We start from the raw sequence: 10,660 nt of genomic DNA on the forward strand, positions 1-10,660 counted from the left end.
GCCCGCCTAGCAGTAGCAGCCTCTAGGTACCGTAGCTATCCTAGCAGACTAGCAGATGCCCCTGAGCCAGGCTATGCCTCTAGGCAGTCGCAGACCCTAGCAGTTAATGACCGTCTAGCAGTATGCGACGCTAGCAGATTCTACCTAGACCCTAGCAGTATGACGCAGCTATCCCTCTAGCAGTAGCCAGACCCTAGCAGTATGACCCTAGCAGTATGCCCTTAGCAGTATGCCCCTAGCAGTATGACCCTAGCCCAGTAATGACGCCAGCTAGAGTAATGCCTAGCAATAGCAGACCTAGCAGTATGACTCTACCAGGCAGTATGACCCTAGGCATATTGCCTCTAGCAGTACGCAGACCCTGCAGTATGCCCCTCGCTCGTGCTCTTTATCCCCGGCCACAACCAAGCAGCGGTTAGCAGCGTCTCTACCACTCACATCTTGCCTTATCTTCGACGGACAGCCAGCGTAGCAACTCCGGGGCGACCGCCGCCTCACGCTTCACCATCTTGCGCTTTCTTCACGGCGTCACCAGCGCAACGACTCCGGGGTGCGCCCCGTCACGGATGTCGCACGCTTCACCATCTTGCCTTTCTTCGGCGGACACCACGCAGGCGCTCCGGGTCGACGGAACCAGCGGCGGCCGCTGTACTGCGACGCGGTCTTCAGATGCCCTCGGACGAAGCATCTTGCCGTCACGCTAGATCACGTGGTGCGCCTTCTCAGTACTTGTACCATGTTCATTTGTACTGCAGCGTCGTCCATTATGTCCTGCTGCGTGATGCGCTCAGTTGTGGCTGAAAGACATCGACGCAGACGCGACGTTAGCAATGTTGATTGATCGCGCTACCAGATATTTGAAATATAGCATATATCATATTACAGCGGGTTAGAAATAAGGACAATATGCAAGCTAGCCCGAAGGCTAGTAAGGTAAGGTTTGTACTTAGCCCTTCTGGTTTCAACTAGCCTTAAAAGTATGATGTCAGATAGGCCTCCCCCTAGTGTTGCGCGGGAAAATGACTGATCTCAGCGAATGCTCCAGATGCTTTCTGAGGGGGTATTGTGGACTGAATTGATGCTGCACAAACCGCAATTACAATTCCCATTAATCATACACGTGAATATCTCCTAAAACGGGCGGAATTACGAAATCTGGTCTGGAATTGTTTACTTGCCCGACGGGCAAGCCAGCCTGGGCCTTTAATAGCCCTTCCAAACAATTACTAGTCCCGGGCTAGCGCGGGCTAGCGCTAATTCGACCCCTGTGATAATACAGTATTTTTTATATTAAAATATCATAAAAGCCATATAACAGTATTATGCCTTGCTTATGTTTGGTGTAGGTTAAATTTACTGTCTCCGAGCAGCTGTAAAGCTAACAAAATACACAAAATAAAATAAAGAGTCATTTCATCAATGTTTGCCAATTTTATGAAAAAAAATTGTCAATAATTTTTTTTTTTATAATTGATTATTTATTTTCAATAATAGAGCGCTTAGTCGGTTGCTGCAAAGACTGACTTTCGATTATATCGATCATCGGGACATCACTACGCTATAACTAAAATTGTACTCAATTATTTCTTATCATGGTGGTTTTAAATGTTTTACCAATGGCACGTTATGTTCAGGGAGCGAGATGCCAAGGGAAGCATGCTTTCAAGGCACTAATTATATTTTATTAATGTTATATTTTCGTTAATTAACGTCAAACCTGCATATTAGGTTTCACTTTGTGGACATGTGTTAGTTCGATAGAGGGGGTTTCGCTTTATAATTGACACTCAAGTGTCCACATGGACAACTGTTCATGCTACAGAGAGTGGTCTCACTGTATCACTTCCACTTGAGGGAAATACCAAGTGCCCTTTCTGGACAGATTTCTTTTACGCATATATAGTAAATGGTTTCACTGTATAATAATTGCCACTCGAGGAAATACAAAGTGTCCTTTATGGCAAGGTGGCTGTTTTACAGAGGTGTTTGCTGACACAGTGGATAGCACTCACCTGAGGTCACGTATTGAAGAGCGTTTCCTTGAAGTTTGCGAAGGATGTCAGCAGTACGTAGGACCAGTAGCTGCGGTAGCTGAGTTTGCCGAGGTCCGACAGTGTTTCTTCAGGAGAGCCCGACAGTGGCTCTCTAGTTTCGAGAGCTCATAACCTGCCAAGAAACACCGACGATCTCAGCCTGGGAGGCGCACGATGGACTCACCAGGGAAGCGATATCCACGACACTTACATTTCTACAACACATTTTACGTGATAAGACGAAGAGTATATATATACAACAGTGACTTCACAAGGAAGTCCGGCAGGGAGACACACACCTTAGATCAGCTACGAGGATCATTGCCATTGATTAGTCGTCAATTCGTAGGGCAGCACTCACGGATAGTAATAAGGGTAACCGCAGTTATTGCTGTCTCTGCCATATTGAATTCAGAGGCTGTCTTGCATGGTACCCGTTGCATGTTCTTGTGTTATTCATAGACTGATACCATGCCCAGATGGAGTTAGCAGAAAATCGTAAAAAAGGCAACTCTTTTCTGTTTTACACATCTCTTGAAAGATTTTCCTGACAACCTCAGGTAGGGTGAAGGCAGGCAAATTATGAATATACACAATGGTATGCATCTGGCAAAATGCATGTGCACACAAATATATGTAATGGTGCAATTAGCTGATGGCTACTCACTGAATGCATGAGGAATTTTCCATATCCTTGCCGCTGGAATGGAGGGAGTGTGAGGATGCAGGCAACGTTGTTACCATCTGGTGATTCCTTCTCCTAAAATGCACATTATTACGAGCAAAATTAAATCTCTGCAGATGTTTTGTATTGAACGGGCAGTTGTATTTGTGACATGCGTGTGACCAGCGATACTACGCCTGTACAAAACCATACAAAGATAGCGCATGCCACCCTCACACGCACGCCGCACACATGATGCACACACAAGCGCACACACGTAAACCCCCCCCCCCACACACACACGACAGAACACACTTACCTCTTCACGACACGCACACGACAGAAGCACATACACACCCAACCACACACAAATGCACGCACGATGCACACCACACAGCGGTGTAGTGTGCGCACACCAGCATCACACACACACAGCACCACCACACGGCAGCACCGACACACACACAACACACACACACACACACACACACGACGCACGCACGCACGCACGCACGCACGCACGCACGCACGCACGCACGCACGCACGCACGCACGCACGCACGCACGCATGTAAGCACAGACATGCACACAACCTCTTAACTAGCCAGAGTGCACCCACGGAGAGTGCATACCTCCGCCAGCGACATACCTCGTAGCAGCCGCTCGTTGCTGCTGCTCGCTCACATGTACACGCTCGCTGAGCTGGCTGGCTCGCTCGCGGACGCGCTAATATCGATCGCGCGAACACACACACATGCTAACTCTGGCACACGAACGCACGAGACCGATCACATAACCTCCCCTCCACTCCATGGGCGGAGGTAACTACACACTTCCATTGCAGCTTCGTTGCTACGATTGCCACCGGGCAGGCAGCGCCTGTCTATGGTACAAGAGTTAACTGGCAGCTGCTTCCTACCTTGGAGAAATAGCCGACTAGATGGGCGCCATGCTTGTCCACCTCACAGAGAATGTAGAAGAGGAACGGTTCGACGTCAAAGTAGAGGGTCTTGTGATCAAGGAAGAGTTTCGCCAGCAGGCACATGTTCTGGCAGTAGATCTGGCAAACGAGAATCACGTTAGTGTTTCGCTCAGCGGTCAGCACTGATGTGGACAGATCGGTTATACACCTGAGGTACAACATTTTACCAGAAATTTTCTTTAGGACTTTTCTGACTTATCAGAACTCAGATGGTCCACTTTCCACTTGCATTTAACGCCAAATGCAACCTTTGTACATTGCTTCGTGCAATCAACTATTAGCAAACAAACTTCCCTCAAGCAAGTTTTATTACCTCTCAAACAATAAACATGACTATATTTTCAACATGTTAAACTTGTTAATGTCACTGGTGAAATGTCGAGACAATAGACACGTGCTCAAATTCTAGCACAATTCATGACAAAACATAATAATAACAGCCTATTTTGCAAGACGTTTTTTCGGACCACATCCCATTTTCCACACCTGGAAAATATCGTATTAAAATACTAGGACCATTCGGGTTTTCCAAGACTTGTATGAACCCCGTACTGTACTGGGACAGTCTGGTCGCACGGCTAAAGATGTGACATCATAGCTAGCCACGTTGACATATAATAACATGTATTGAGGAAGTATGGACCGAGTAAATAAGAACTTTTCGTGAGACACTTCTCTACCTTGTGGTCCTTGCCGTCAACTTCATATACAGATATCGTAGCTTTCCGGTATATCTCTTGCCCAGGCGGCTGTCTCCACGTACACTCTCCCTAGAGCAATAGTCAAGCAAGGCTTTATAAACTTAAATATTTCCACTTACATCTTTATTTAAAAAAAATTCTCTAGCGAAGTAAAAGAGATAGAGAGAGTGAGAGAGAGAGAGCGAAGAGGGAGCGAGCGAAAATTGAGAGAGAGAGAGAGAGAGAGAGAGAGAGAGAGAGAGAGAGAGAGAGAGAGAGAGAGAGAGAGAGAGAGAGAGAGAAAGAGTGTGAGACAGAGAGAGAAACAGACAGACAAAGGCATCGACAGGGAAGAAGAAATCGAACCGCACGCGAGCTAGCGGCAATACTACGGCGATCTTCACCTGGTGGTATCTGTAGGTCTTCTCGAGACGCATGTACTTGAGGCAGTACTCGCAGATCCACAGCTTCGCCTGCTTGCCGTACTCCTCCGGATACGGCGAGAAGTACCACGTATCGATCTCGTACTTGCCGATCTGGATCTTGTCAATGTACTTCACCTTTGTGATCTGCAACACGTGCATTCAGCGAGAATCAAAATTAAGAAAATTCGAAGGACCGCTAGCTTTTCCAACAGAAGAGTGATGGCCACGAGATGTGTCGTCGCAACGCATTCAGGAAGAATCAAAAATTAAGAAAATACCGCTAGCTTTTCCAAACGGAAAAGTGATGGCCAAAATCTACTCTTCTAAAAGATTTAATAAATAATAATAATTGTTTGCATTTTTCTCAATTTTTTGTGGTAATACTAATATACTAATATTCGGCACTAGAGTACATTAATATTATTATTAATCTGCAATTTATCATACATCAATAGCTGGCAAATTTTGACTGTCTGGGTTCTGGGCCTTGAATCTGTGGTACATTTGTCATTGTTATTTGTCATCAACAGTCAACACGACAAATCATGCAAACCGTGCGAGCGCTGCGCAACGAGAAATGGCGGTTACAAGTTGATAAACAATCTTCGTCGACGAGTAATATCGCAAGTACAATATTTAAGCGATACGCCGATAGTTTGCTGTTTAATTTTAGTGTTTATAGTAACTTAAGACATTTGTTCCGCAGAGAATGTGTTTTATTTGGCATACCGAAGAAGTTATTATCCGCAAAAAGTTGTCTGAAAAAACTCATTCGAAATTGCCATATTACGTTCTATAGCCCTGCGGCAACTGTACGCGGGCTATAGTACTAGAGCTAGCGCACTGGAAACATGGCGGTTGGCGGTTAGTTGAAATTTCGGTTCGGCTCTTGAAATTTACACTTTGCACAGCGAACTGAGGTATTAGTTTTAATAACAACCATGGAATACTAAGGTGAAGGTTATACTTAATATAATTAATACAAAACAAGGCAGACATGCTTAGATGATTATTTAATATTTTATTTGAGATATACCGGTACGTAATTGTTCGGCAGTTTTTGTAGAGGTACAAGATTTTCCAATGGATGGATGTCAGGCTGTATATTGACGTGTCACACAGCCTGGTCGGGTTATACAGCGAGTACTGTGACTGAGTGTGAGTAGTCGGAGTACAGTACTCAGTAGCCTATTGCAGCGTGAGTTACAGTCACAGACACTGTCACTGAGACAGGCTGCAAGATTACTTATACGTTTAAACATAGGCAATAAAATTTTACTAACGACAAAAACAACGTACCTTAATTTTTGTTGTAGTTAAACACACTGATAAAGACTAAGATTAATTCACGACAGTAGTTAAATGTTTCTTAACAGTCACTAACAGCAAGACCACCAGAATACGGAAAGCGCCATGACAGTTGCGTCATACAATCACCAACATCGTCGCCACTACTGTCGCGGCGAATTTATTTTGTTTATTTAGTTAATAATTCATTTATCAATTTATCAATCTCTTCGTTAGTTTTATTTATTTATTAGTTTTAATTAATAATTTATTGTTTATTTGTCTGAATTATATCTTTATTTATACTCGAGTACTTCACCCATCTGTATAATTATTTATTTTATTTAAATAAATAAATTATTCAATAATAGATTAATAATTTAGAGAGTAATTTTTAACATTATTACAAAAGCAAGTTGCTTTTTATTTGAACTATTGAGCACATGCATACTAATCTAGCTGGCATCTCGAAAGTAATGGTAATAAATATATATATATATATCAAGAGTACATAATAAAGATATAAATCTCTATTAGAGAATAATCTCTATTATGTACTCTTGATACATATATAATATTATATAGGCCTATGCGAGCGCGTGCGTGCGTGTATTATATAATATAATATGTACACATATTATTATGTCATCTGCATGCGACGTAGGGCGAGGAGGTTCCGGCCCGGAGCGATAGCTAAACTTCAGTGGAAGAGAAAGCACGTACTCGGGAAAAAAAGAGAGTCAAACTTCAGTTCAAAATATTCATATTTACATCAATGTTTACATCATTTACATCATTATTACATTATTTACATCATTATTACATCGCTGCTTGTCTAACCACGATGTACTCGCATTGCAAAGATAAACACTAGACTAAATTCAAACGTTGTGCGACGTCACGTGATAAGGTGCAAGCTCATTTACGAACAAGGCATAAGCATGGTATAGTTACAAACCAACCCGGTACAAGTAAAAATGTTACCTAGGTATGTATAAAAAGCAAACTTTGCTATAAGTTAATCCATTAACACATGGATTTTAATCTATACCGAATTACATATACATATATTCTATGTATATATATTCTACACCTAATTATATATACATATACCCAGTACACATGTACAACATTCGAACATTTACAGTTGATATTTGAAGGAAAATCGACATTCAGAAACGAAGAGCAACACATACTGACAGAAAACAGTTCTAGCACTATTCATGTAGAATGAGTGTGGCAGTAGTCTGTGCAGGCGTGCGTGTAACAAGTAGCAGTGTGTGTCTTCTTGTCCTCACTAGCAGTACACTACTTTTACTCTCTCTAGCAGTACACTTCTCCTCTCTCCTTAATAGCAGTACCCTCCTCCTCCTCCATAATAGCAGTACCCTCCTCCTCCTCCTCCTTAATAGCAGTACCCACCTCCACCTCCCCCGCTAATAGCAGTACCCTCCTCCTCCTCCCCAATAGGCCAATAGCATACCCTCAGCTCCTCTTCCTCCGCCAATGCAGTACCCACCTCCTCTCCTTAATAGACTACGCCTCCTCCTCCTCCCTAAAGCGAGTACCATCCTCCTCCTCCCCAATAGGCATACTCTCCTCCTCCCCCCTAATAGCCAGTACCCTCCTCCTCCTCCTCCCCTCCTAATAGCCAGTTACCCATCCTCCTCCCGCCTAATAGCGTACCCGCCTCCTCCTCCTCCTCCAAATAGCAGTACCCTCCTCCTCCCCCTAATAGCAGTACCCTCCTCCTCCTCCATCCTCGCCCAATAGCAGTACCGCTTCCCTCCTCTTCCTCCCCAATAGCAGTACCCACCTCCTTCCCTTAAGTAGCAGTACCCTCCTCCTCCCTCGCCAAATGCGTACCACCTCCTCCTCCCACTAAATAGCAGTACCCCTCCTCTCCTCTCCTAATAAAGTACCCCTCTCTCCTCCCCTAAACAGGCAGTACGCCTCCTCCTCCCCCCTAATTAGCAAGTACCATGGTTCATACGGACTGAAATTTGTCCAAGGACTTTTCAAGGACATTTATCGGAAAATTCAAGAACATTTTATTCAGACATTTTATCGGAATTCATACACAAAACAAAACATACCTGCATTAATTAAATACCCCTTCTTAATCACTGCATGTCATCTCAAAACTTACTCTGGATCACATTAATAAAGCCCTTGCTCAAACACTGTCTACTTCTTACAAACATACCTTGATTACTGACTGATGAGTGACTTACGTAATTTGTGATCATCATTTAAACGCTGTCTATCCGTGTCTATAGCTTTTAAGCTTATTTAAGCCGCAATTTTTATTGAGGTGTTGCACATTATTGGATGGAAAAATTTCTTTTTTTTTATAACAGGCAAGGATCTTTCTAAAAAACAAGGACATTTTCATTGAACATTCACAGCACTTTCCAAGCATAAAAATCAACATTTAACTAAATTCAAGGTACTTTTCAAAGACCCCCTCAAACTTTCAAAACTGGTGCGAACGCATGCAATAAAACCCTCCTCCTCCTCGCCCAATACGCAGTACCCTTTCGCACTCTCTAGTCTTAATAGCAGTACCCACCTACTCCTCTCCTCCCCCCTAATAGCACGTACCTCCTCCTCCTCCCCAATAGCAGTACCCACCTCCTCCTCCTTAATAGCAGTACCCACCTACTCCTCTCCCCTTAATAGCAGTACCCTCCTCCTCTCCCCTCCTCTATCTTCTTACTACTATCCCTATCGAGATGCCCCTCATCTTTCCTCTAGCCGTCAGTGCCCTCCTTTTCTCCCTAGTAGCACATTCCTCATACTCTCCCTAGCAGTATGCCTCTAGCAGTAGCAGACCCTAGCAGTATGCCTATAGCAGTATGCGCTATTAAAGGCCAGTACAGACGACCTAGCAGTATGCCGCCTAGCCAGTAGAGCCTCTACGCAGTAGCAACCTAGAAGTTAATGCCCCTACACTATGCTCTAGCAAGTAGCAGACCCTACGCAGATCATACTCTAGCAGTAGACGCAGCCCCTAGCAGTATGCCTCTAGCAGTATGACCCTAGCAGTATGACCCTAGCACTATGCCTCTAGCAGTAGCAGACCCTAGCAGTATGACCCTAGCAGTATGCCTCTAGCAGTATGACCCTAGCAGTAATGACCCTAAGCAGTAATGACCCTAAGCAGTATGCCTCTAGCAGAGCAACGCCTAGCAGTATGACCCTAGCAGTATGACCCTAGCAGTATGCCTCTAGCAGTAGCAGACCCTAGCAGTATGCCCCTCCTCTGCTCTCTTATCCCCGGCCACACCAGCAGCGGTTAGCAGGTCTCTACCACTTCACCATCTTGCCTTTCTTCGACGGACACCAGCGTAGCAACTCCGGGTCGCCCGCCGCTCACCGCTTCACCATCTTGCCTTTCTTCGGCGGTCACACAGCGGCAAACGACTCCGGGTCGCGCGCCGCTCAACGACGCTTCACCATCTTGCCCTTTCTTCGGCGGACACCATCGCGAGCGACTCCGGGTCGACGGACTAGCGGCGGCCGCTGTACTGCGCGCTTCTTCAGATGCTCCTCGACGAAGCCTTTCGCCGTCACCCAGATCACGTGGTTGCCCCTTCCAGTACTTGACCATGTTCATCGAGTGCAAGCGTCTCCATTATGTCCCTGCTGCGTGATGCTCGTCATGTGGTCTGAAACATCGACGCAGACGCGACGTTAGAATGTTATTGATCGCGGCTACCAGATATTGGAAATATAGCATATATCATATAAGCAGGGTAGAAATAAGGACAATATGCCAAGCTAGCCCGAAGGGCTAGTAAGGTAAGGTTTGTTACTACCCTTCTGGTTTTCAACTAGCTAGCCCGTTAAACGAATGCTCCAAGATGTCTTTTCTGAGGGTATGTTGGACTGAATTTGAATGCTCACAAACCCGCAATTAAATTCCCATTAATCATACACTGATATATTCCTAAAACGGGCGGAATTACGAAATCTGGTCTGGAATTGTTTCCTTGCCCGACGGGCAAGCCAGCCTGGCCTTTAACTAGCCTTCCAAACAATTACGAGTCCCGGCTAGCGGGCTAGCGCTAATTCGACCCTGATGATAATACAGTATTTTTTATATTAAAATATCATAAAAGCCATATAACAAGTATTATGCTTGCTTATGTTTGGTGTAGGTTAAATTTACTGTCTCAAAGCTGTAAAGTAACCAAAAAACACAAAATAAAATAAAGAGTCATTTCATCAATGTTTGCCAATTTTATGAAAAAAAATTGTCAATAATTTTTTTTTTATAATTGATTATTTATTTTCATAATAGAGCCGCTTAGTCGGTTGCTGCAAAGACTGACTTTCGATTATAATCGATCATCGGGACATCACTACGCTATAACTAGAAATTGTACTCAATTATTTCTTATCATGTGGTTTTAAATGTTTTACCCAATGGCACGTTATGTTCAGGGAGCGAGATGCAAGGGAGCATGCTTTCAAGGCACTAATTATATTTTATTAATGTTATATTTTCGTTAATTACAGTCAAACCTGCATATTAGGTTCACTTTGTGGACATGTGTTAGTTCGATAGAGGGGGTTTCGCTTTA

General features: G+C 44.1%; 2 protein-coding genes across 2 annotated transcripts in view; both read right to left on the reverse strand.

Moving 5' to 3' along the window:
* Nucleotides 1-6,216, reverse strand: part of LOC106812569 (eukaryotic translation initiation factor 2 subunit 1-like) — a 19,034-nt gene extending 12,818 nt beyond the window's left edge. Inside the window, exon 1 of the mRNA XM_014816467.1 lies at nt 6,084-6,216. The gene's annotated coding sequence lies outside the window, so the exon portion shown is untranslated. The remainder of the gene's footprint in view (nt 1-6,083) is intronic.
* The window catches only part of LOC106812570 (histone acetyltransferase KAT8-like), a 22,660-nt gene that overhangs the window by 2,665 nt on the left and 9,335 nt on the right, over nt 1-10,660 (reverse strand). The window contains exons 4-6 of the mRNA XM_014816468.1: nt 4,764-4,928; nt 4,360-4,449; nt 3,617-3,757 (exon numbers count right to left, since the gene is read on the reverse strand). Coding sequence (XP_014671954.1) covers nt 3,617-3,757; nt 4,360-4,449; nt 4,764-4,928 — 396 coding nt within the window. The remainder of the gene's footprint in view (nt 1-3,616; nt 3,758-4,359; nt 4,450-4,763; nt 4,929-10,660) is intronic.

The sequence above is a fragment of the Priapulus caudatus genome, unplaced genomic scaffold, assembly GCF_000485595.1.
Source record: "Priapulus caudatus unplaced genomic scaffold, Priapulus_caudatus-5.0.1 Scaffold662, whole genome shotgun sequence".
Lineage (NCBI taxonomy): Eukaryota > Metazoa > Priapulida > Priapulimorpha > Priapulimorphida > Priapulidae > Priapulus > Priapulus caudatus.